A 25,994-nucleotide genomic window follows, 5' to 3' on the forward strand; every position below is an offset into this window, starting at 1 on the left:
AATTATTTTCATAGCTATTTCATAACTGGAATTTGGTACTGTTATGAATCGTCATGTAAATATCTGATAGGCAGGGTGTATTTTCATTCTCTGGATCTTGGGAGTTGTAGTTGCTGGGATTTATAGTTCACCTACAATCAAAGAGCATTCTGAACTCCACCAGAGATGGAATTGACCCAAACTTGGCACACAGAACGCCCATGACCAGCAAAAAATAATGAAAGGGTTAGATGAGCACTGGCCTTGAGTTTGGGAGTTGTAGTTCACCTATCTCCAGAAAGCACTGTGGACTCAACAATGATAGATCTGGACTAAACTTGGCACGAATACTCAATATGCCCAAATGTAAACACTGTTAGAGTTTGGGGAAAATAGACCTTGACATTTGGGAGTTGCAGTTGCTGGTATTTATAGTTCACCTACAATCAGAGAGCATTCTGAACTCCACCAACGATAGAATTGGGCCAGACTTCCCACACAGAACTCCCTTGATGAGCAGAAAATACTGTGTATCCTGATGGTCTTCGGCGACCCCTCCCAACACCCCTTCGTGACCCCCACAGGGGTTCCGACCCCCAGGTTGGGAAACACTGCCCTAAACGGCTTAGGCCAGACTATTTAAAATCACATCTCCCTCTACAGACCAACTCAGATACTGCGATCATTGGAGGAGGTCCTCCTCTCAGTCCCACCCCCGTCCCAAGTATGGCTGGTGGAAATGAGAGAAAGGACCTTCTCCGTGACTGCCCCCCACCTCTGGAATTCCTATCCTAAGGAGTTAAAGATGGCCATTTGATGTTGGATGTTTTGTCTTATGTCTGTTATAACAGGCTGTGCTTTTTATTTAATTTCAGTTTGTTAAGTTATAATTCATATTTATATATTGGGTTGTATACATTTTGTTAGCATGGATGTATTGTTGTATTTGGGCATTGAATGTTTGTCTTTTATGCTTGGAATCTGCCCTGAGTCCCTTTGGGCGGAATATAAATAAATCATAGAATCATAGAATCAAAGAGTTGGAAGAGACCTCCTGGGCCACCCAGTCCAACCCCATTCTGCCAAGCAGCAGGAATATTGCATTCAAATCACCCCTGACAGATGGCCATCCAGCCTCTGTTTAAAAGCTTCCAAAGAAGGAGCCTCCACCACACTCCGGGGCAGAGAGTTCCACTGCTGAACGGCTCTCACAGTCAGGAAGTTCTTCCTCATGTTCAGATGGAATCTCCTCTCTTGTAGTTTGAAGCCATTGTTCCATTGTGTCCTAGTCTCCAGGGAAGCAGAAAACAAGCTTGCTCCCTCCTCCCTGTGGCTTCCCCTCACATATTTATACATGGCTATCATGCCTCCTCTCAGCCTTCTCTTCTTCAGGCTAAACATACTCAGCTCCTTAAGCCGCTCCTCATAGGGCTTGTTCTCCAGACCCTTGATCATTTTAGTCACCCTCCTCTGGACACATTCCAGCTTGTCAATATCTCTCTTGAATTGTGGTGCCCAGAATTGGACACAATATTCCAGGTGTGGTCTAACCAAAGCAGAATGGAGGGGAAGCATTACTTCCCTGGACCTAGATATGAACCCTATGAACCCACCAGGACTCTAAGATCTTCTGGGGAGGCCCTGCTCTCGATCCCGCCTGCAACTCAGGCATGGTTGGCGGGGACGAGGGACAGGGCCTTCTCGGTAGTGGCCCCTCGGCTGTGGAACGCCCTACCCATAGACATCAGATCAGCCCCCTCGTTGATGGCATTTCGGAAGAGACTTAAAACCTGGTTATTCGAACAGGCATTTGAATAGGCAGTGCAATGAATCACAATGAATTATAGGAATCGGAACAACGGATGACGAACTTGGATTACGATTTTAGCTATGAGACGCTATTGAATTGTTATTGATGCTATTGATGGTCACTGATGGTAATTGCTTAGTGTGTTAATGTGTCAATTGTTTTTAAATGGCTGTATGTGTTGCATTGAATTTTTGCCGCTTCTTATTGTTAACCGCTCTGAGTCGCCTAAATGGCTGAGAAGAGCAGTATACAAGTAAAGTAAATAAATAAATAAAGATAAATATATTATTATTATTATTATTATTATTAATAATAATTCTACAGTGTGGATGCACTTAAAACTCTTATTTAAAAGGGGGAAAGAAACAACTTTTGTCTCTGTCTTGTGCCATTTTCCCTCTTTGCTACAGATGTCCATGGCCAAGCTTACCTCTGTCTTCCGAAGAGCTGCCATTCTGGTGACGGATAAGCGCGTGCGAATAATGAATGAGATTTTGACATGCATTAAGCTGATCAAAATGTATGCTTGGGAGAAGTCTTTTGCAAAAGCTGTCAAAGGTAGGAGAAAAAAGAGAGGGGGGGGAGAGAGAGGAGGCTTTTACATTTCAATGAAATGCCTTAACTGGATCATTCTCGACAATATCCGTGATTCACTGTTAATTCGAGATGCAAGGCTATAATTTGCAAAAATGACATGCCATTGTCTTGGGAGGACGTATGATTTCTCACTTTTCTCATGTCGTAATTGAAGGATGCCTTTCCCCTCCTCTTTTACAGGCATTAGGAGAGCAGAGAGGAAAATACTGGAAAAAGCAGGCTACGTTCAAAGCGTGAACTCTGCCCTGACTCCAATCGTGTCCACCTTATCCATCGTCATGACGTTTTTCATCCATACCCTTTTAAACCTGGAACTCACCGCTTCTGTTGTAAGCTGTCACCTCAAATCACCACTCAGAATAAATACTACATTTTGGGGGGCTTTCCCCCCTTATTTTGTTATTTTAGGTGTATTGGGTCATTCCTCCTTATAGCCTTCCATTATTTTACGAGGGGCGTTCATTAAATATTTGCCTTGACCTACTTCTATTTATCACAAGATGCTGAAACTGCACATGTGTAATGATATAAGTCTCTATAGGTTATGTGCCAATTTACAACTCAGAATTGAGAAATGTCTTGATTTTAAAGGTGCTGAAGTGGTGTGAGGTTTGACCCAGTGGAATACAGAGCAGTCCTCAAATTCCTTTACTTGAAAGGCCGCACACCAAAGGAGACGTTCAATGAGATAAAAGAGTTTTATGGTGAGGATTCCCCATCCTATGATGTAGTCAAAAACTGGAATCGTCAATTCAAATGTGGTTGGACTTTAGTAGAAGCAGCTCCAATTCCAGGGCGACCCCACTCTGCTATTGATGAATACACCATCCTGCAAGCTGGGATCACCATTTTGGAAAATCACCATGCAGCCATTCGCCACCTAGTCCAAAATGTCAAGATAAATGTGGGGTTCATAGGAAAAAAATCATCCAAGACCACCTTCACATGTATAAGGTATCCACTCACTGGGTCCCCCAGCTGCTCACACCTTTCCAGAATCAGGTACGAGTCGAATGCTCTCCGGCTCTCTTGACAATACCCTTTTAAACCTGGAAAACAGGAGGACTTTTTCAACAGACTGATAACACAGGATGAAAGCTGGGTCCATCACTGTGATCCTGAGACTAAAGTCCAGTCAATGCAATGGAAGCATCATGATGCACCACCTCCAAAAATGGCATGTGCCCAACTCTTGGCAGGCAAGGTCATGCTCACAGGATTTTGGGACCAACACAGAGTAGTTTTGATGGACTTCCTAGCTAAGGGTGCCATGATCATTGGGGCAGACTATGCTTCACTGCTGTGGAAATTACGGGAGGTCATCTAAACCAAGAGACAATGTGGCATACTCCCCAAAGGTGTCCACCATCTGCAAGATAATGCATCAGTTCACAACTCTCCTGTTGTCCAAATGGAAGCATGCTCCTGTGGCTTTGAAATTCTTCCACATCCCCCTTATTCACCAGACCTCGCACTAATGGACTTCCACCTCTTTCCAACAATGAAGTTATTTTTGAAGGGCAAGCATTTTTCAGATGATGAGACTCTGATTTCCGAAGTCACAACATGGTTTTTGGAGTAAACTGTCGACTTCTACAAGCAAGGTGTTTACAGATGGGAGGAGTATGTGTCCCTAGGTGGCATCCAATGGAGAGAAGGACTCATAACTGTGCCAAGTTTCATTGCTCTCAGTCCATAGAAAGTGGTCATGGGAAAACTTTAATGAACACCCCTCGTATGCTCATTGGGTCATTTTCTTCCTCAAGAACAGATGCTCATATATGGCTTGAAGTTCCATGCAAGCAGGTTGATCTCAAGTACTGTGCAAAAAAACGAGATGGAGCCCCTTGTTCTCTGTTGGAGATTCCAGTGCAGGGTTTGGCAGATGGATCTCATACCAACATTGATTAGAGAATGATTTCTCAATTGGAGTCAAATGTAGCTAGATTAGAGGGTGAAGGACCAAGCCTGGATCATTAATGGTGCTATTGGATCAGCTTGTAGCTACTATAGAAAGCTGGGGACAAATGGGAATTGTGGTAAGAGGAGAAAGGAACTGGAGCATGTTAAAAGCAGCTGGGAAAGTGGGATGACAGAAGATTAATTGGACTGTCCCTGCCAAATTGAGAGTGCATGCTAAACCTGACTGCAAGTTGAACCAATGGCATTGACATTTAACATTTTACCATTTTACTTCGTCCATTTGGTCTGCCCATTGTGTTTGATTTTATATATGTCAATCTCCATTGTTTGTTTTATTTTGCTACTTTATGTATTTTATTCTGATGAAATTTTGTTGCTTGCATTTTGTATTTTATTTTGCTGTATTGTATCTTTGGGCTTGTCCTCATGTTAGCCGCCCCGAGATTGTGGCAGGGTACAAATAAAGTTTATTATTATTTAATATTATTATTGACATAGGTATTGTCATGTATTAACTAAGGCCTCTTCTACACTGCCATATAAAATCCAGATTATCTGCTTTGAACTGGATTATATGGCAGTGTAGACTCATATAATCCAGTTCAAAGCAGATAATGTGGATTATCTATGTGATAATCTGGATTATATGGCAGTGCAGAAAGAGGCTAAGTCAATGGGTTTATTGAAACTCAAGCTAACAGTTGGACTTAGGCCATGGACCTAATCAAGTGGTTCTACAAATGCTCTTGGACTGCAACTTCCAGAAGTCCCAGTCAGCATAGCCAATAGTGAGGAATGCTGGGAATTGGAATCAAGCAGCATCTTAAAGGTGACATAAGTTGTACCCTGATTTGGGGTGCATCTATATTGTAGAATTGGTGCACTTTGACTGCCATAGCTCAATGCTCTGGACTCATGGCAGTTATTATTTTACAAGGTCTTTCTCCTTCATTATCAAAGAATGCCAATGCCTCACCAAAATACAACTCTTAATGACTCCAGAGCACTGAGACTCATCAAAGTGCTCTAATACAGCATAGCTGCACCCTTATATCTTGAAAATGGCATTCACTCTATAGATTGTTGTAGGTTTTTTGGGTTATATGACCATGTTATAGAAGCATTCTCTCCTGACGTTTTGCCTGCATCTATGGCAAGCATCCTCAGAGGTTCTGAGGCTCACAACCTCTGAGGATGCTTGCCATAGATGCAGGCGAAACGTCAGGAGAGAATGCTTCTAGAACATGGCCATATAGCCCAAAAAACCTACAACAACCCAGTGATTCCAGCCATGAAAGCTTTCGACAATACATATTCACTCTGTAGTTTAGACTGCATGAAGTCTTAAGTACACACTATATCAATTCATACTGCACATCATTTCAGAAAATCTTAAAAGTATAATGCGAAAATAATCATGCATGATCCTAACCATCTTTTGCTCATTTCCTTTGGCAGGCCTTCAGTGTGATTGCGATGTTTAACGTAATGAAGTTTGTCATTGCCATTTTGCCATTCTCTGTGAAAGCTGCAGCGGAAGCAGCTGTTTCTTTGAAAAGATTGAAGGTAAAATTGAAATGAGTTCAGACATTTTGAAACTGATGGACAGAAAAGAATGACTACAGGGCTCATTCTTGTTGCTCCTGTAGAATATCATGCCCTGATGATTATAGTATCCAAAGCTTAGGAAGTGTTGGAGTTCAGCCTGTGATTGTGTTTCAGGATCAGGGTACTTTGGATGTGGGGAATGATGATAATGAGGTTCATGTGGATCATGGTGTTTCCAATGATATTGATGCAGAGAATGATCAGGAGATCCCTGTTCAAAGTGTAGTTTCTCGTGAGAGTGTTCCTGAAGGGTGTGGGGATGATGGTGTGCTCCCTGAATTGCTACCAGAGAATTCCCATGGTTTAGAGCCTGAGAATAGTTCAGCACCTGCTGCAGAAATTAATGAGCAAATAGATAAACAGGGTGTTATTAGTTATTAGAAAAGCAGACCAGTCTCTTAGGTGTTCTGAAAGGCCCAAAGAAAGAATGATAAGGGATTCAAGGCTAAAACGAAACCCATTTCTGGGCACTTGGGACATAGTGTAATGAGAAGATAAAAGTGCCAAGTACAGGATCTGTAGTCAGATGAAGCATCGTTTGGAATCAAGTCAAGATCTCACTCCTGCTCCTTGGAAGCCTTGATTTGGAAAGATTCAAGTGTTAAATGTCTTTGATTTATGTTTTCAGTTCTTGGATTTTATGATTCGTGTGATGAGTGTCTTAGATTCATGTTCCCAGTTTTAGATTTTATTATAGAAGTTTTTGCCTTTGTTTTTCATGAACTTTGATGGACTGCAATACAAGAGTCTCCCAATAAGCAATGCCACTGATTATGCTAGGTGTGTAAGTGTGAGAGTTGTACTCCAAAGAGAACTTTCCCAATCTATAGTTATTATATAGAAGATTTCTAAATGATCTTTCAATTTTAGAAGCTATTTCTTCATGCAGTCCAGAGATCTTAGAAACATCTGTACTAGTTTCTAGACATTGAAGGTTTGCCTTGTGTCTATGTATATTGGAATCCATCCTGAGACCCTTTGGGAAGATAGGATGGAATACAAATAAATAAATAAATAAATAATAAAGCACGCATTATTCGCCGATACATCACACAGTCCTAGACACTTGGGAAGTGTCTGACGTGTGATCCAATTCAACAGTTAACAGAGTGTCTGCTGTGAACTCATCTTGTTGTGTTTCAAATAATAATAATAATAATAATAATAATAATTGGAAACACAACAAGGTCAGTCCTCAGCAGACAAGATCACTCTGTTGGCTGTTGTATTGGATCACATGTCGGACACTTCCCAAGAGTCTAGGACTGTGTGATGTATCGGTGAATAATGCATGCAGATCCCATCTACAGCTGGCAGATGGTAATTTTGTCAGTGCCGATTGTGTTTAAGTGCAGGCCAAGGTCTTTAAGCACTGCACCCAGTGTGCCGATCACCACTGGGACCGCCTTTACTGGCTTGTGCCAGAGTCTTTGCTGTTTGATCTTTAAATCCTCATATTGTGTTAGCTTTTCCATTGTTTCTCTTCAGTCCTGCTGTTGCCTGGGATTGCAACATCAATGATCCATACTTTGTTTTTTAACACGATCTTAAGGTCAGGAGTCTTGTGCTCCAAAACTCTGTCTGAATTCAGAAGTCCCAGAGTAGCTTGAGGTGTTCATTCTCTGTTACTTTTCTGGCTTGTGATCCCACCAGTTCTTTGTCGCAGGCAGATGGGATTTGTGGCACAAGTTCCAATTAATCATCTGAGCCACAATGTTGTGCCTCTGCTTGGAGTCTGTCTGCGCAATCTTCTTGCAGCAGCTGAGGATGTGATCTATTGTTTCATCTGCTTCCTTGCAGAGTCTACACTTGGGATCTTGGGGTTATTATTATTATTATGTATCTTCCATACATCCATCTCGCCCCATGTTCTGATTGGGGTGAGTTTGTATTCTTTGGCGAGATAGTTTCTCTGAGATATTTGAAAATGAAGACATCAGAGGTTGACCTGGACCTTGGTGTACTACATGTGTTCCCCACCACTGAGACATACCCCTGTTGACTCAAGCTGTACCTCCCACCAGTCCTATAGTGTTTGCACTTGACTCTGTCTCTTCTCTTTCAGAAAATTTTGGTTACTCAGATTCCTCCACCCTATGTGATCACTTTGAAGGGTTCCCCAAATGCCGTGGTCCTGGAAGATGCCACATTGCGTTGGGGAAGTTCTTCCAGTGAATGCAGCCCGAAAGGGGTCAAGGAAGCAACCCGGAGTGTCACTTCTGCCACTGAATGCTGTGCCAAAAAGGGCAAGGGAACCACCCTGAATGGGAACAGCATCTGCAAAGATGAAGCTGTGCCAAAACCAGTCACGTCTCCCTCTCAGATAACAATCGTTGGGAAGGAGAACAGCAGTTCCTTTGCTTTGCGCAACCTAAATTTTACAGTAGCCAAAGTAGGTATAGCAGGACAACAATAAGTTTGAGTGGATTTCTGCTTAGATAATTTGAAGGTGATTGAAACATTTGAACACAGCAGGAGTAGACAAGTCTTCCAAGATTGATTTGCATAATTTATGTTGTTTTATCTTATTGTGGACATAATTTGTATGAAATCAAGGGAGTGGGACAAGAACCAGTTTTGCATCATTTTCTTTCTCTCTATTTCTCAACAACATTTTATTATGGTCCAAAGACCCTTATTGCACCATAGGTGTACAAGGTATGCAGCTAATGAGATTAAGAACATCTGGTTGATTAAACACACAAATGGATAAAATTTACAACAGTCAAAAACTGCGTAAAATACATTTTAGCTCCCTTTCTGCTTCCTGTTTGTTATATGGGTAGAGCTTGGGATATTTGGGATACCTGCAAATCTCCCATGCAGCAATTCAGATGGGAGCACATTTGCTTTGGAAAATAGTCAGTGGTATTTGGCCATAGTCAAGTTCTTTTGATACTAGGATTGAATGAAAAGTTATGCCTCCACCTTCGTTACTTGGATGTGGATAGGAATATTTTAATAAATCAAACGCACCAATAATCCTTAGAATGTGCTCTTTAACTACCACTATTCACTTTTCCACATAATCACCAGACAATTGGATACATTTCTGCCAACAATGAACAAGTTTTCTGAAGCCGTCACAGAAGAAGTTGACACTCTATTTCTGTCAGGAATAAGGCTTGAGTAATGTCTTAATGTCAGACTGTAGGATCTAAATAGAAATAGTAAATAACCACTCACAAGCAGGCTTGCTTTGAAATGGATGTATTGCTTGTATCTCTGCAGCAAAGAAAGACACTACTGACTTTTTCCCACCACCGCTTCCTTTTATATCCCTTTCCTACCCATCTCCCCTTCTTCTCAGTTTACTTATTAGAACTTGTTGCTTCACAAGTTCGACAACGTGGTTTCTATCCCGCTTCAGAATGTCACAGAGAGAATTGATTCAGTCAGGATGATTCAGTCAGGATGTCACAGAGGGAATTTGTGATGTCTTCATGCCATCAGAAATTGACTCCTAACAGTTTCCGCAACCCATTGTGCACAGATCTTCCAATAGCCACGCAAAACAATAATGTGACCCACGCGTTCTTGTGAAATGCTGATTATGCTTGAAATTTCTCTCTGAGGGATACGATGATTGTCCTGAATCAATCTGTCAACCTTTTGCTTGTGAAACTCAGTGGTTGCTGTCACAGGACGCCCAACTCTTTATTTGTCACACAAGTCAGATGTTCCTACCTCAACATCTTTAAACTTTCTCACCCAACGATGCACAGTACTCACATAAACACAATCACCACAATCAGCTTGCATTCTCTGATGAATCTCCTTTGGAGTGACACCTTCTGTTGTCAAAAATTCAATGTCTGCACGTTGCTTAAGTCGCATTGACCAACCGTATGCAAAGGGTTCCATACTTTGCACTTTAACAACACAACCATTCAATGCTAAGGTTTCCCGTCAAAATGGAACTGTAGAGAAGAGTCTACTGAACAAGCCAGTACCTGCTGCAAACCAGTACTGCCATCTGTTGAGGAGTTATGAAGGTGGAGGCATTACTTTTTATTCAACCCTCGTAGTTTGCTGCGTGGAAAGACCCAACATTATGGACAAGGCACTAGGGGAACAAAATACATAAGAGCAAGAGCGCAACTCACAAAAGGCAATGTCCCACAGTCTCTGTTTGATTGATTTGAGACCCATGTCAAAACCCAGATGGATAAGGAGGGATATGAAAAGGCCTATGGAGGAGGCTTACTTAGAATGGATCTTAAACTAACTGCTTATGGACTCATCCTGAGCTAAGTGATGATCTTGACCCATATTTAAGTTGCCACCACCAGACTCTTATTGACTGAGGTGCATAATTTGGATGAAAGTAGGGGACTGGGACAGGAACCAATTTTGCACCATTTTCTTTCTCTCTATTTCTCATCGCAATATTAATTTGCTGAATGAGTCCATAGGACAAGCAAGCAAAGGGGAGTTGTTTTCATTTCATGCAATGTTTGAAAATTTAGTGAAGATATTGAAAACACATTCCATTTGCAGGGCAAAATCTTGGGGATTTGTGGAAACGTTGGAAGTGGGAAAAGCTCGGTCATCACAGCAATATTGGGGCAGGTATGCACACTTTTAAACTTTGTGTTGGTATACATTCTTTGCTTCTGAATCAGTGCATAGAATCATAGAATCATAGAGTTGGAGGAGACCTCATGGGCCATCCAGTCCAACCCCATTCTGCCAAGAAGCAGAAAAATTGCATTCAAAACACCCCCGACAGATGGCCATCCAGGCTCTGTTCCAAAGCCTCCAAAGAAGGAGCCTCTACCACACTCCATGGCAGAGAGTTCCACTGCTGAACAGCTCTCACAGTTAGGAAGTTATTCCTAATTTTCAGATGGAATCTCCTATAATGGGACTTCAACGTCTACAGATTTTGGTATCCCAAAACCCAGTGGATACCAAATGCCCCTGGTAAAGTTGGCCTGATCTTGTGCTATCTCCTTGTTTCAGATGTATCTCCAAAAGGGAAGAGTTGCTGTAAGTGGTTCCTTGGCTTATGTGTCACAGCAGGCATGGATATTTCATGGAACTGTCAGAGAAAATATCCTTTTTGGAAAACCTTACAATGAACAAAGGTAAACATGAAAACCAACTAGACAAGACTAGAGTGGAGGATAAAAGGGGAATATTGGTGTCCTTTTGCTTTGCTTTGTGCTTTAAATTGTAGCCAGTCTCTAGTCTTTGATAAGAGGAATTGAACAACCCAGATTTCCCCAGATCTTGGAAAACGTTGCTTTGAAAGACTATGGTTCCTAAGAACATCAAGTCAGCATGGACAGAGAGTTGAGTTATATAACTGTAAACATATTAACTTAGTGACTCAAAGATAGGCAGCTCTCTTCAGGGGTACTTTCAGGTCAACCGGCAATAAAGTAATAAAAACCACAATTTCAGAACAATAAGTCACAAAGATCACCACAAAGCAAAGCACAGCAGAGCACAAAATGAGATAAAATACCAACCTAAGGTTTCAAGTACTTACTTAATTTACTTAGATGATCCCTCGTAGTCCGAGGATGATGGTCCTCCAAGTTCGGTGTCCTGGTGGTGGGTCCGTAGGTGGCTGTGGAGCCCCATTCTTGACCTGTGTCTTCTCCTACAGTGAGGGGATTGGTTTCCAGGTGGAAGGCGGTCTCGGTCGGGGTTGGCTTGAGGTGCCTTCCTCTTGGCACATTTCTCTTTTTCACCCTCCATTCATGCCTCTTCAAATTCTGCAGCACTGCTGGTCACAGCTGACCTCCAGCTGGAGCGCTCAAGGGCCAGGGCTTCCCAGTTCTCAGTGTCTATGCCAGAGTTTTTAAGGTTGGCTTTGAGCCCATATTTAAATATCTTTTCCTGCCCACCCACATTCCGTATTCCGTTCTCCCAACTGCTTTGGGAGATGGTGGTCGGGCATCCGGACAACGTGGCCGGTCCAGCGGAGTTGATGGCGGAGGACCATCGCTTCAATGCTGGTGGTCTTTGCTTCTTCCAGCACACTGACGTTTGTCTGCCTGTCTTCCCAAGAGATTTGCAGGATTTTCCTGAGCCAGCGCTGATGGAATCGTTCCAGGAGTTGCATGTGATGTCTGTAGACAGTCCACGTCTCGCAGGCATATAGCAGGGTTGGGAGGACAATAGCTTTATAGACAAGCACCTTTGTATCCCTACAGATGTCCTGGTCCTCAAACACTCTCTGCTTCATTCGGGAAAATGCTGCTCTCGCAGAGCTCAGGGGGTGTTGTATTTTGGTGTCGATATTAACTTTGGTGGAGAGGTGGCTGCCAAGGGAGTGGAAATGGTCAACATTTTCTAATGTTTCAAGTACTAAAAGGAACTGGCTAATAAAACAACTGAGGCCCTCACAACCTCTGAGGATGCTTGCCATAGATGCAGGCGAAACATCAGGAGAGAATGCTTCTAGAACATGGCCATATAGCCCAAAAAACCTACAACAACCCAGGACCAACAACTGGTAAATTGACACAGTTGTGTGAATGGAAACATGTATGATAGGAAGGATACTTAATTATTCCAGGAGGTAACCACTATTAGTGATCATGCAATGCTGTGGAATAGAAGTTTTGTGTGATAATGTCCTTTATTCATTTATTTATTTATCGTGTCAGGGGCAACCAGACAATTGTATTACATTTCTAACAGAACAAAACAAACAAACAAACAGACAGAACACAAAATTTGCAAACTTAGTAGTTGATTAAATGTCCTTCGACCAGTATCTGGCCACTTGGAGTGCCTCTGGTGTTGCCACAAGGAGGTCCTCCATTGTGCATGTGGCAGGGCTCAGGGTGCATTGCAGCAGGTGGTCAGTGGTTTGCTCTTCTCCCACTCGCATGTCATGGATTCCACTTTGTAGCCCCATTTCTTAAGATTGTCTCTCATTTGGTATCAGCTATTGATTGAGGTGCTGGGTTTGTGCCTGCCACTTTTGGACTCTCGCTTGCTGAGGTGTTCCAGCGAGTGTCTCTGTAGATCTTAGAAAACTAAGTTGTTGACGTGCTGGCTGATACCCAAACAAGGGATGAGCTGGAGATGTCTCTGCCTTGGTCCTTTCACTTTTGGCTGCTACTTCCCGGCAGATGTCAGGTGGTGCAATACCGGCTGGACAGTGTAATTTCTCCAGTGGTGTAGGGCACAGACACCCCGTGATAATGCGGCATGTCTCATTAAGAGCCACATCCACTGTTTTAGCGTGGTGAGATGTGTTCCACACTGGGCATGCGTACTCAGCAGCAGAGTAGCACAGCGCAAGGACAGATGTCTTCACTGTGTCTGGTTGTGATCCCCAGGTTGTGCAAGTCAGCTTTCGTATGATATTGTTTCTAGTGCCCACTTTTTGCTTGATATTCAGGCAGTGCTTCGTGTAGGTAAGAGCACGGTCCAGAGTGACTCCCAGGCATTTGGGTGTGTTGCAATGCTCCAGTGGGATTCCTTCCCAGGTAATCCTCAGAGCTCGGGGTGCTTGTCTGTTCTTAAGGTGGAAAGCGCATGTCTGTGTTTTAGATGGGTTAGGGATCAGCTGGTTTTCCCTGTAATAGGCAGTAAGAGCACCTAGAGCTTTGGAGAGCTTCTGTTCTACCATCTCAAAGCTCCCTGCTTGAGCGGTGATGGCACGATCATCAGCATAGATGAAACTCTCTGCCCTTCTGGCAATGGCTGGTCATTTGTGTAGATGTTGAACATGGATGGAACAAGCACGCTCCCCTGAGGCAGACCTGAGTAGACATCACTGGTCCTGAGCCAGCCTGAGGAACTTTCTGCCAAAAAGGTATCCTGGAGATTAGACACAGTTCACCCATTTGTATTTTGAAGCAAACCTGCAAAGTGTCTTTTGCTTGGAAGACAACAATACCTTTCAAAGAAGGCTGAACACAGTTCACTTTTTTAATGTTTCAGGTACAATTATGCCATCAAAGTCTGCTGCCTGAAGTCAGATATGGACATTCTTCCTTACGCAGATATGACTGAAGTAAGTGTCACAACAAAAGCTGGATTAACATAGCCTTTCAGAACATGTGACAGAGCATTCCTCTTATTTTTTTATTGTCTCATACAAGTCCTTTGCATAGCGAAACAACTTTCTTATTGTTGCATTATTTGTCAGAGAGCTCCTATCTTTGTCAAACTTCTATTAACAGGGTGGAAAGGAAATATGAAAGAGAGAGGCATTTTTCGATATTACCGCCTTCTTTAGTGGCTAGTGGAGTCCCGGTGGCGCAGCAGGTTAAACTGCTGAGCTGCTGAATTTGCTGACCGAAAAGTCAGCAGTTCAAATTTGGGGAGCAGGGTAAGCTCCTTCTGTTAGCCCCAGCTTCTGCCAACCTAGCAGTTCAAAAACATGCAAATATGAGTAGATAAATAGGTACCCTGCAAATCAGCAGTTCATATTTGGGGAGTGGGGTGAGCTCCCACTGTTCACCCAGCTTCTGCCAACCTAGCAGTTCAAAAACATGCAAATGTGAGTAGATAAATAGGTACCCCACAAATCAGCAGTTCATATTTGGGGAGCAGGGTGAGCTCCCACTGTCAGCCCCAGCTTTGGCCAACCTAGCAGTTTAAAAACATGCAAATGTGAGTAGATAAATAGGTACCCCACAAATCAGCAGTTCATATTTGGGAAGCGGGGTGAGCTCCCACTGTTCGCCCAGCTTCTGCCAACCTAGCAGTTCAAAAACATGCAAACGTGAGTAGATAAATAGGTACCCCGCAAATCAGAAGTTCATATTCGGGGAGCGGGGTGAGCTCCCACTGTTCGCCCAGCTTCTGCCAACCTAGCAGTTCAAAAACATGCAAATGTGAGTAGATAAATAGGTACCCCACAAATCAGCAGTTCATATTTGGGGAGCGGGGTGAGCTCCCACTGTTCGCCCATTTTCTGCCAACCTAGCAGTTCAAAAACATGCAAATGTGAGTAGATAAATAGGTACCTCACAAATCAGCAGTTCATATTTGGGGAGCGGGGTGAGCTCCCACTGTTCACCCATCTTCTGTCAAACAGCAGTTCAAACACATGCAAATGTGAGTAGATTAATAGGTACCCCGCAAATCAGCAGTTCATATTTGAGGAGCGGGGTGAGCTCCCACTGTTTGCCCAGCTTCTGCCAACCTAGCAGTTCAAAAACATGCAAATGTGAGTAGATAAATAGGTACCCCGCAAATCAGCAGTTCATATTTGGGGAGCGGGGGGAGCTCCCACTGTTCGCCCAGCTTCTGCCAACCTAGCAGTTCAAAAACATGCAAAAGTGAGTAGATAAATAGGTACCCCTCCGGCGGGAAGGTAATGGTGCTCCATGCAGGCCTGCCAGCCACACGACGGCGTCGGTTACCTGTCCAAATGTATGTCCTTTTATGAACCATCTTGGAAGTTAAGATCTGGGGAGGTTCTGCTCTCTGTCCTGCCTCCTTTGCAAGCATGGTTGGTGGGGACGAGGGGCAGGGCCTTCTTAGTGGTGGCCCCTCAGCTGTGGAACTCCCTCCCAAGTGTTATTCAATCAGCTGTTTCCCTCCTGGCCTTTAGAAAAAAAAGTTAAAACTATAGGACCAAGTTTTCAGAGAATAACTGCAATGCAATAAATGAATGTAGAATTAGTGCAATGACAATCAGGAATGGATCTGGACTACGATCTTGGATGACGTGATTTTAATAACTGATGTACTTGTTTGATATTTTCATTCTGTGTTTTTAGTGTAAATGTTTATTTGATTGTATGTTTTTCTGGCACTGAATTGTTGCCGATTGTTGCCGATGCGGTGAGTCCCCTTCAGGTTAGAGAAGGACGGGATGCAAAAGTTGTAAATAAATAAACTGTTGCTGTAAATAAATTGGAGGCCTCTACGGACAGATTCCAATGATATTCTGGTTTGACATATAATTTGATGCTCTTATAGTTTACCTTGGGCCCTCGGTGGTGTAGTGGACCAAAAACCGCTAAGCTGCTGAACTTGTTGACCGAAAGGTTGGCTGTTCGAATCCGGGGAGCAGGGTGAGCTCCCACTGTCAGCCCCAGCTTTGGCCAACTTAGCAGTTCGAAAACATGCCAATGTGAGTAGATCAATAGGTACCGCTCCGGTGAGAAGGTTACCATGCTCCATGCACTCATGCCGGCCACATGACCTTGGAGGTGTCTATGGACAACACCGGCTCTTTGGTTTAGAAGTGGAGATGAGCACCAACCCCCAGAGTTGGACCCGACTAGACTTAATGTCATAGGGAAACCCTTAATGGCTAGTAATAAGGTTTTTTGAATCTTCTCGTCCAGTGTTTCTCAACCTGGGGGTCGGGACCCCTGGGGGCATCAGAGGGGGCATCAGAGGGGTCGCCAGAGACTACCAGAAAACACAGTATTTTCTGTTAGTCATGGGGGTTCTGTGTGCCCAATTCTATTGTTAGTGGAGTTCAGAATACTCTTTGATTGTAGGTGAACTATAAATCCCAGTAACTACAATGCCCAAAGGTCAAGGTCTGTTTTCCCCAAACTTCAGTAGTGCTCACATTTGGGCATATTGAGTATTCGTGCCAAGTTTGGCCCAGATCTATCATTGTTTGAATCCACAGCGATCTCTTGGATGTAGGTGAACTACAACTCCCAAACTCAAGGTCAATGCCCACCAAACACTTCCAGTCTTTTCTGTTTGTCACGGGAGTTCTGTGTGCCAAGTTTGGTTCAATTCCATCATTGGTGGAATTCAGGATGCTCTTTGATTGTAGGTGAACTATAAATCCCAGTAACAACAATGCCCAAAGGTCAAGGTCTGTTTTCCCCAAACTTCAGTAGTGTTCACATTTGGGCATATTGAGTATTCATGCCAAGTTTGGTCCAGATCTATCATTGTTTGAATCCATGGTGATCTCTTGGATGTAGGTGAACTACAACTCCCAAACTCAAGATCAATGCCCACCAAACACTTCCAGTATTTTCTGTTGGTCAATGGGAGTTCTGTGTGCCAAGTTTGGTTCAATTCCATCATTGGTGGAATTCAGGATGCTCTTTGATTGTAGGTGAACTATAAATCCCAGCAATTACCACTCCCAAATGAGAAAATCAATCACCCCCGCCCCCAACCCCACCAGTATTGAGATTTGGGCGTATCGGGTATTTGTGCCCAATTTGGTCCGGAGAGTGAAAATACATCCTGCATATCAGATATTTACATTACGATTCATAACAATAGCAAAATGACAGTTATGAAGTAGCAATGGAAGTAATTTTATAGTTGGGGGTCATCACAACACGAGGAACTGTATTAAGGGGTCGCGGCATTCGGAAGGTTGAGAATCACTGTTCTAGTCCTTCCCAGCAGTTCGTCCCAACATATCCATGTAGAATTCTTCACAAAATAGAAGTAAGCATGACTCTTGCCTTCGCCACCAAAGATAAATCTGATCCCTCTTTTATTGTAGGTTTATTTAGATCCAGGATTATCTATCTTGATTCAGTTAACGAGTCAAGCTCAACGGACCTTCACCTCTGTCGCTATCAAACTGTATTGAGTGTGTATTTAATATCATAAGGGCTATCGATTGCTTGGAAGATCTACTGCAATGTTCTAAAGATTATTTATTGCAAACACATGCATTCCTTTTTGTTTGTGTGTGCTGTTGAATGACCTTGCAAATGATGCCTTTTATTTGTTTGTTCCCTTTTCTCTTTTTGTTGGGATTTGGAGTCAAACAACCTCTAGATCAGTGTTTCTCAACCTTCCTAATACCGTGACCCCTTAATCTAGTTCCTCATATTGTGCTGACCCCCAACCAAATTATTTTTGTTGCTAGTTCATAACTGTAACTTTGCTCCTGTTATGAACCATAATGTAAATATCTGATATGCAGGATGTGTTTTCATTCACTGAGCCAAATTTGGCACAAATACCCGAGACGCCCAAATTTGAATACTGGTGGGGTTGGGGATTGATTTTGTCATTTGAGAGTTGTAATTGCTGGAATTTATAGTTAACTTACAATCAAGGGGCATTCTGAACTCCACCAATGATAGAATTGTACCAACCTTGACATGCAGAACTCCCATGACCAACAGAAAAATACTGGAGGGGTTTGGTAGGCACTGACCTTGGATTTTGGAGTTGTAGTTTACCTACATCCAGATAGAGCACTGTGGACTCAAACAATGACTGATCTGGACCAAACTTGACACAACTACTCAATATGCTCAAATGTGAACACAGACAGAGTTTGGGGGAAATAGACCTTGACATTTGGGAGTTTTAGTTGCTGGTATTTATAGTTCATCTACAGTCAAAGAGCATTTTGAAAGGGCACATCCAATATGTAGCAGAACCGAAAGTTATGGGGTTTCAACTCATAAAATACTGGAAGAGTTTGGTGGGCCTTGAGTTTTAGAGTAGTAGTTCACCTACTCCCAGGGAGTGTTGTGGACACAAACAATGACTGATCAGGACCAAACTTGGCACAAATACTCAATATGCCCAAATGTGAACACTGGTGGATTTTAGGGAAAATAGACCTTGCCATTTGGGAGTTGTGGTTGCTGGGATTTATAGTTCCCCTACAGTCAAATAGCATTCTGAACCCCACCAAGGATAGAATTAGGCCAAACTTCCCACACAGAACCCCCATGTCCAACAGAAAATACTGGGTTTGGTGGGCATTGATCTTGAGTTTTGGAGTTGTAGTTCACCTACATCCAGAAAGCACTGTGGACTCAAACAATGATGGATCTCGACCAAACTTGGCACGAATACTCAATATGTGAACACTGGTGGATTTTAGGGAAAATAGACCCCGCCATTTGGGAGTTGTGGTTGTTGGGATTTATAGTTCACCTACAGTCAAATAGCATTCTGAACCACACCAACGATAGAATTGGGCCAAACTTCCCACACAGAATCCCCATGCCTTGAAGGGACTCGCTGGCGCAAGCCTCCTTCCAACTTCGCATGCTCTCCCTCACCTGCACATGCGCACCATGCTGCCATGCACCGAGCATGCTTGCTCTCCCCTCCCAACTTGGAATCTCAGAAATAGCCCTCCCCTTGGGTGAAAGGCCAGCCAATCATAGCAGAGAACGGCTTTTCGTGGGAGCATTCGCTGTTTGTTTCCAAAAAGGAAGAGAATGACAGGCAGAGAGATCTTCAGTCTGCTCTTCCAAAGGGCTTCCTAAGACCATTGGAAATACGTTTTCTGATGTCTTTGACGACCCCTCTGAAACCCCCTCATGATCCCCTCAAGGGGTCCTGTCCCCCAGGTTGAGGAGCACTGCTCTGGATGATTGTAGTTTGACCACCTGAGACTTAGGCTGAATCTACACTGCAATGCAATGCAGTATCTAAATCCAGAGTATTTGCTTTGAACTGGATTATATGAGTCTGCCCTGCCACATAATATGGATTTTATACGGCACTGTAGATCCTGAGAAAGTGTGGTCAAGATGTGAAGAGTTATTAATCGGGAGGAAACCACAAGCTAAGAGAGGCTGCAGCAATTTGCTTTTGCGTGAACTCACAGGGAAGGACAAAATTCCACATTAGCTTCTTAGTACAGTGGTTCTCAGCCTTCCTAATGCCGCGACCCCTTAATACAATTCTTCATGTTGTGGTGACCCCCCAATCATAAAATTATTTTCGTTGCTATTTCACAACTGTAGTTTTGCTACTGATATGGATCGTAATGTAAACATCTGATATGCAGGATGTATTTTCATTCACTGAACCAGATTTGGCACAAATACTCTATATACCCAAATTTGAATACTGGTGGGGTTGGGAGGGATTGATATTGTCATTTGGGAAGTATAGTTGCTGGGATTTATAGTTAACCTACAATCAAAGAGCATTCTGAACTCCACCAATGACGGAATTGAACCAAACTTGGCACAAAGAACTACCATGACCAACAAAGAGTACTGGTAGGGTTTGGTGGGTATTGACCTTGAATTTTAGAGTTGTAGTTCACCTATATCCAGAGAGCACTGTGGACTCAACCAATGATAAATTTGACCAAACTTCGCATGAATACTCAATATGTTCAAATTTGAACACTAGTGGAGTTTGGGGAAAATAGACATTGACATTTGGGAGTTGTAGTTGCTGAAATATATAGTTCATCTATAATCAAAGAGCATTCTGGACCCCAACAATGATTGAATTGGGCCAGACTTCCCACACAGAACCCCCATGACCAACAGAAAATACTGTGTTTTCTGATGATCTTTGGCGACCCCTCTGACACCCCCTCACGACCCCTCCGGGGGTCCCGACCCCTCCGGGGGTCCCGACCCCTAGGTTGAGAAACGCTGTCTTAGTACTCCCGAATTCACTGACTATAAACCCCATCTATGTTTTGGCTTCAGTTTGTAGCAAATGAAGTAGAAAAGTAGAACAAAGATATGAAAACTGGGGTATTCAAATAGCAGTTGAAAAAGTGGGATGGCAGAGGATTAATCAGGACTGTCCCTTTCAAATTGAGAGAATTGGAAGATATGGGTTTGGAGTGGCCTGCAAAAAGGATCAGGCCACTGGACCTGTGGAGTTTGCCTTCCACAACACAAAAGTCGTATTAACCACGTTAAACACTGACCCGAAATGGGCTTGGTTCTCCTTTTCAGAGTACACTGCCTGGGCAAAGTAGGGCTCTGATTTGTTTCGGGGCCACTAGACAATTTGTTCATTTTGTCAGAGCAATTTTTAGTAGGGCAGGAGATGAAAGCCTTCCTTAAATATACCATTTTATTATACAAGTTACATACTGAATCACTGTGCATCCCGATGAGTAGCTGAAATGAAAGCAGGTAGCTATCCTAAGGGAACAAGAATGCGATAATAATAGAATTTGGCATCACGTCCCTCCAGGCCATCATGTCAGTTTAGATTTTCATTAGAAGGCACTCTTAACAAGGAACATGCTCTAGCTTGGGACTCAAGCCTACTTTTAAAAAGACTTTGGATCTAGCTGCATTTGAAAGGAGACACCGGTTGCTCCATCAGGATGCATACCTACCTGCCTATAATGTCATAATTCATTTCACGTATTTCCTGGAAGACATATCCAAAGCGGCAGGGGTTGAATCCTGAAATTATCCAGGGAAGTCATGCTCCCCATGCTCTATTCTGCCTTGGTTAGACCACACCTGGAATATTGTGTCCAATTCTGGGCACCACAACTGAAGAGAGATATTGACAAGCTGGAATGTGTCCAGAGGAGGGCAACTAAAATGATCAAGGAGAACAAGCCCTATGAGGAGTGGCTTAAAGAGCTGGCCATGTTTAGCCTGAAGAAGAGAAGGCTGAGAGGAGTATTGATCTACTCACATGCAAATGTGAGTAGATCAATAGGTAGGCTCCGGTGGGAAGGTAAAGGCGCTCTATGCAGTCATGTCGGCCGCATGACTTTGGAGGCGTCTACGGACAATGCCGGCTCTTCAGCTTAGAAATGGAGATGAGCATGAACCATTTATACATGATGAGAGCCATGTATAAATACGCGAGAGGAATTTATACATGATGAGAGCCATGTATAAATACGCGAGAGGAAGTCATAGGGAGGAGGGAACGAACTTGTTTTCTGCTTCCTTGGAGACTAGGACGCAATGGAGCAATGGCTTCTAACTACAAGAAAGGAGATTCCATCTGAGCATTAGGAAGACCTTTCTGACGGTGAGAGCCGTTCAACAGTGGAACTCTCTGCCCTGGAGCGTGGTAGAGCCTCATTCCTTGGAAGCTTTTAAACAGAGGCTGGATGGCCATCTGTCGGGGGTGCTTTGAATACAAATTTCCTGCTTCTTGGCAGGGGGTTGGACTGGAGGGCCCATGAGGTCTCTTCCAACTCTATGATTCTGTCTGGATTGTGGGGGCTGACTCTCAGTGCTTTCATTCAAAATACCATATATACATGTGTATAAGTATAGGTTTTGGGGGGCAAAATGATGGATTTTGATATGACTTTGAGATAAGGCTACGCTTTTCTGAAATGAGAAGGCATCAGAGATAGGATGCCCACGTGGATTGTTGTGAGTTTTCCAGGCTGTATGGCTATGTTCCAAAAGCATTCTCTCCTGATATTTCACCTGCATCTATGGCAGGCATCCTCAGAGGTTGTGACTTTGCTTTGTAGTTTTATTTATTTTATTTACAGTATTTATATTCCGCCCTTCTCACCCCGCAGGGGTCTCCGGGCGGATTACAATGTACATATACATGGCAAACATTCAATGCCATAGACACACAACACATATAGACAGACACACAGAGGATATTTAACATTCCAACCTTTTTTTCTGGCCACCAGGGGAGGTGTCACTTCACTGTCCATCTGCGATACTGATGAAATACTTCCTCATTCCCTGTGCTGTCACGCGCTGGGCCTATAGCAATTGGCTTTTGAACAGGACGTGCTCTTTGTGCCCAGCGGGAAGCTGGGGTGCCTCAGCTAAGAGGCCCTAAGGATTTTCCTATACAGAGTCTTTGTTGTTCATTCGTTCAGTCGTCTCCGACTCTTTGTGACCTCATGGACCAGCCTACGCCAGAGCCCCCTGTCGGCCGTTACCACCCCCAGCTCCCTCAAGGTCAGTCCAGTCACTTCAAGGATGCCATCCATCCATCTTGCCCTTGGTCGGCCCCTCTTCCTTTTGCCTTCCACTTTCCCCAGCATGATTGTCTTCTCTAGGCTTTCCTGTCTCCTCATGATGTGGCCAAAGGACTTCAACTTTGTCTCTAGTATCTTTCCCTCCAGTGAGCAGTCGGGCTTTATTTCCTGGAGGATGGACTGGTTGGATCTTCTCGCAGTCCAAGGCACTCTCAGCACTTTCCTCCAACACCACAGCTCAAAAGCATCGATCTTCCTTCGCTCAGCCTTCCCTAGGGTCCAGCTCTCACATCCGTAGGTGACTACAGGGAATACCATGGCTTTGACTAGGCAGATCTTTGTTGCCAGTCTGATGTCTCTACTCTTCACTATTTTATCGAGACTGGACATTGCTCTCCTCCCAAGAAGTAAGCGTCTTCTGATTTCCTGGCTACAGTCTGCACCTGCAGTAATCTTTGCACCTAGAAATACAAAGTCTGTCACGGCCTCCACGGTTTCTCCCTCTATTTTCCAGTTGTCAATCATTCTTGTTGCCATAATCTTGGTTTTTTTGACGTTTAGCTGCAACCCGGCTTTTGCGCTTTCTTCTTTCACCTTGATTAGAAGGCTCCTCAGCTCCTCCTCGCTTTCGGCCATCAGAGTGGTGTCATCTGCATATCTGAGGTTGTTAATGTTTCTTCCAGCAATTTTCACCCCAGCTTTGCATTCATCCAGCCCCGCACATCCTCGCATGATGTGTTCTGCATACAGGTTAAAAAGGTTGGGTGAGAGTATGCAGCCTTGCCGTACGCCTTTCCCAATCTTGAACCAGTCTGTTGTTCCGTGGTCAGTTCTGACTGTTGCTACTTGGTCCTTGTACAGATTCCTCAGGAGAGAGACAAGGTATACAGAGTCTTTAGAAGCTTGAAAAGTTTAACAAGGTCCTTTATTATTGCTTAGGTCTTCAACAAAACAATCAAATACTTCTCAGATCTTCAACAAGTCAAATAAATACTTCAAAGCTTTGAATCAAATGGTGGCTTTCTTAATCTTGTCCACAAGGGACAGGCAACTGGCTTCGTGAATTGTTTCTTTTCTTTAAGAGGAAAATCCTTTTTAACCCCTCCTTGGGCAATCTACTTTCTAAACATTACTGGTATGGGCCCTACTCCCGGCTCCAAACTGCTTATTGAGTCCCGAGTAGACCTACCAGCCAAGGCTTTGTAGATTCTCCAGCTGAAGTCCTTTGGAACTGTTTCCCCCTGGAATTTCATAAGAAACGAAGCTTCTCTACAGGTGAAGCTGATTCACGTCCTGTAGCTAAGCTTTCAACTGTAAGACTGAGCTAAAATGCCTCCCTTTCCTTCCTGAACCCTGGGGAAAGGGGCGGGACTAAAAAACATAATGATAATTGGGTTGTTGTAGGTTTGTCCGGGCTATATGGCCATGTTCTGGAGGCAATTTGGCAACATGGCCATATAGCCCGGAAAAACCTACAACAACTTAGTGATTCCGGCCATGAAAACCTTCGACAATACATAATGATAATTGATGGGTCATTGGCCCTATAATTGCAAACCAAGGGAAGCCACCTTATTGCATAATGCATGGAACTTTGGAATACATGCAAACACTCAATGAAAGAAAAGGAAGTTGGAGCTCCTGGTACAGCTGTACCAACACATTATTGGAGATTTTTATGGCCTCGTAAATTACTTAAATTAGCCTCCCCACATAAATGGTACCTAAATTTCCTACGTGACAGATGCAACTGTCTTTCAGTTGCAAAGGTCGACAACAAGCTACACAATTTTGGTCGGAAGCTCACTCCGATTCAGGCTGGCTTCGAACTCATGACCTTTTGGTCAGTAGTGATCTTAATACAGCTGACTCACAGCCAGTTGCGCCACAGCCCCGGTGCAATGTCATGTGCAGAATTTTAAGCAATATTCACCCTGCTGCCTCTTTTGTGTAAGCAAAGTGCTTTAGTCCTGTCCGAGGCTTAATCCCAAACTTGTTGGCAATGTTCCCCTTACACTGCAAAGAAAACCATTTGTATTGGAGCCGCAATGTTTGGAAAGCACCCTGCATGACAGAGAAGGGGATAATTATCTCATCTCCGGAGAGATGTACTTGATTTTGAAAAGCTGCTTTTTTCTGGGCAATAGAATAGCTCTCTCCTTGCCTTTGGCTCCATTGTCAAAAACAGATAAGGTAATATCGAATCTGGTGGAAAGATAGCCTTCAAATAAAGGAAAGAGGAAACAACCCAGGATGTGCCAGAGGTACAGCTACGAGTGAAATGAATGAAAACATACTCGTATATAATAATTCTTGCAATTCAGAGACACTGAAAATATTCCACATGTACAACTCTTCTCCTTGGTCACTTTAGCCCCATCTAAGGTAAAGGTAAAAAAATTCCCTGACATTAAGTCTAGTTGATTCCGACTTTGGGAGTACATGCTCATCTCCATTTCTAAGCTGAAGTTGTCTGTAGACACCTCCAAAGTCATGTGGCCGGCATGACTGCATAGAGCGCCATTACCTTCCCACCAGAGCAGTACCTATTTATCTACTCACGGTTGCATATTTTCTAACTGCTAGGTTGGCAGAAGTTGGGGCTATCAATGGGAGCTCACCCACACTGTGGACTTAAACCGTCGACCTTCCAGTCAACAAGTTCAGCAACTCAGCGGTTTAACCTACTGCGCCACCATGCCCCCTTCTGTGGAATGTCTAGCGTGGGAGAAAGAACTCTTGTCTGTTCGAGGTAGGTGTGAATGTTTCAAATGGCCACATCAATTGCCCCAGCAGTTTCAAGGTCTGGCTTCTTACTGCCTAGGGGAATCCTTTGTTGGGAGGTGATTAGCTGGCCCTGATAGTTTCTTGTCTGGAATTTCCCTGTTTTCAAGTGTTGCTTTTTATTTAAGTGTTATGATTTTTAAATACCAGTAGCCAGATTTTGTTCATTTTCATTGTTTCCTCCTTTCCACATGACAGCTAATCCCCTCCCAACAAAGGATTCCCCCAGGCAGTAAGAAGCCAAACCTTGAAACTGCCAGGCCATTAAATACTAATCAAGGTAGCCAATTGAAACATTCACACCTACCTCAAACAGACAAGAGTTCTTTCTCCCATCCTGGACATTATTCCACAGACATATAAACCCAATTTTCCTAGTTTTCAACAGGCCTCACAACCTTAGAGGATGCAGGTGAAACGTCAGGAGAGAATGCTTCAGGAACATGGCCATACAGCCTGGAAAACTCAAACAACGCAGTGATTCCAGCCATGGAAGCCTTCGACAATACAGGATGCCCAAGGCTCCTTTGTTGTTGTCCTTCTGGAGAACTACTGATCCAAAGTCTCATTATTGCCACCTTTGCATGTCTTACATTCCTTGATATATTAATGCCATGCTTTCAGCAATTTTCTAATATTTCATTGATAATTTTGGCACCGTCGTCACGGTACTCACAAGGTTAACAGCTTTCCCCGGTAGCATCGTTGTTATTCACTGTA

General features: G+C 43.5%; 1 protein-coding gene across 3 annotated transcripts in view; it reads left to right on the top strand.

Annotated features, from left to right (window-relative positions):
* The window catches only part of LOC132782953 (ATP-binding cassette sub-family C member 12-like), a 116,259-nt gene that overhangs the window by 27,258 nt on the left and 63,007 nt on the right, over window positions 1–25,994 (top strand). For all 3 annotated transcript variants that reach the window (XR_009632122.2, XM_060787954.2, XM_060787955.2), the window contains exons 8-14: window positions 2,200–2,347; window positions 2,567–2,715; window positions 5,768–5,875; window positions 7,983–8,309; window positions 10,418–10,489; window positions 10,883–11,007; window positions 13,829–13,901. Coding sequence is in view for 2 of the 3 variants with exons in the window: in XM_060787954.2 (XP_060643937.2) it covers window positions 2,200–2,347; window positions 2,567–2,715; window positions 5,768–5,875; window positions 7,983–8,309; window positions 10,418–10,489; window positions 10,883–11,007; window positions 13,829–13,901 (1,002 nt within the window). In the remaining variant the exon portion in view is untranslated. The remainder of the gene's footprint in view (window positions 1–2,199; window positions 2,348–2,566; window positions 2,716–5,767; window positions 5,876–7,982; window positions 8,310–10,417; window positions 10,490–10,882; window positions 11,008–13,828; window positions 13,902–25,994) is intronic.

Source organism: Anolis sagrei, chromosome 8, assembly GCF_037176765.1.
Source record: "Anolis sagrei isolate rAnoSag1 chromosome 8, rAnoSag1.mat, whole genome shotgun sequence".
NCBI lineage: Eukaryota > Metazoa > Chordata > Lepidosauria > Squamata > Dactyloidae > Anolis > Anolis sagrei.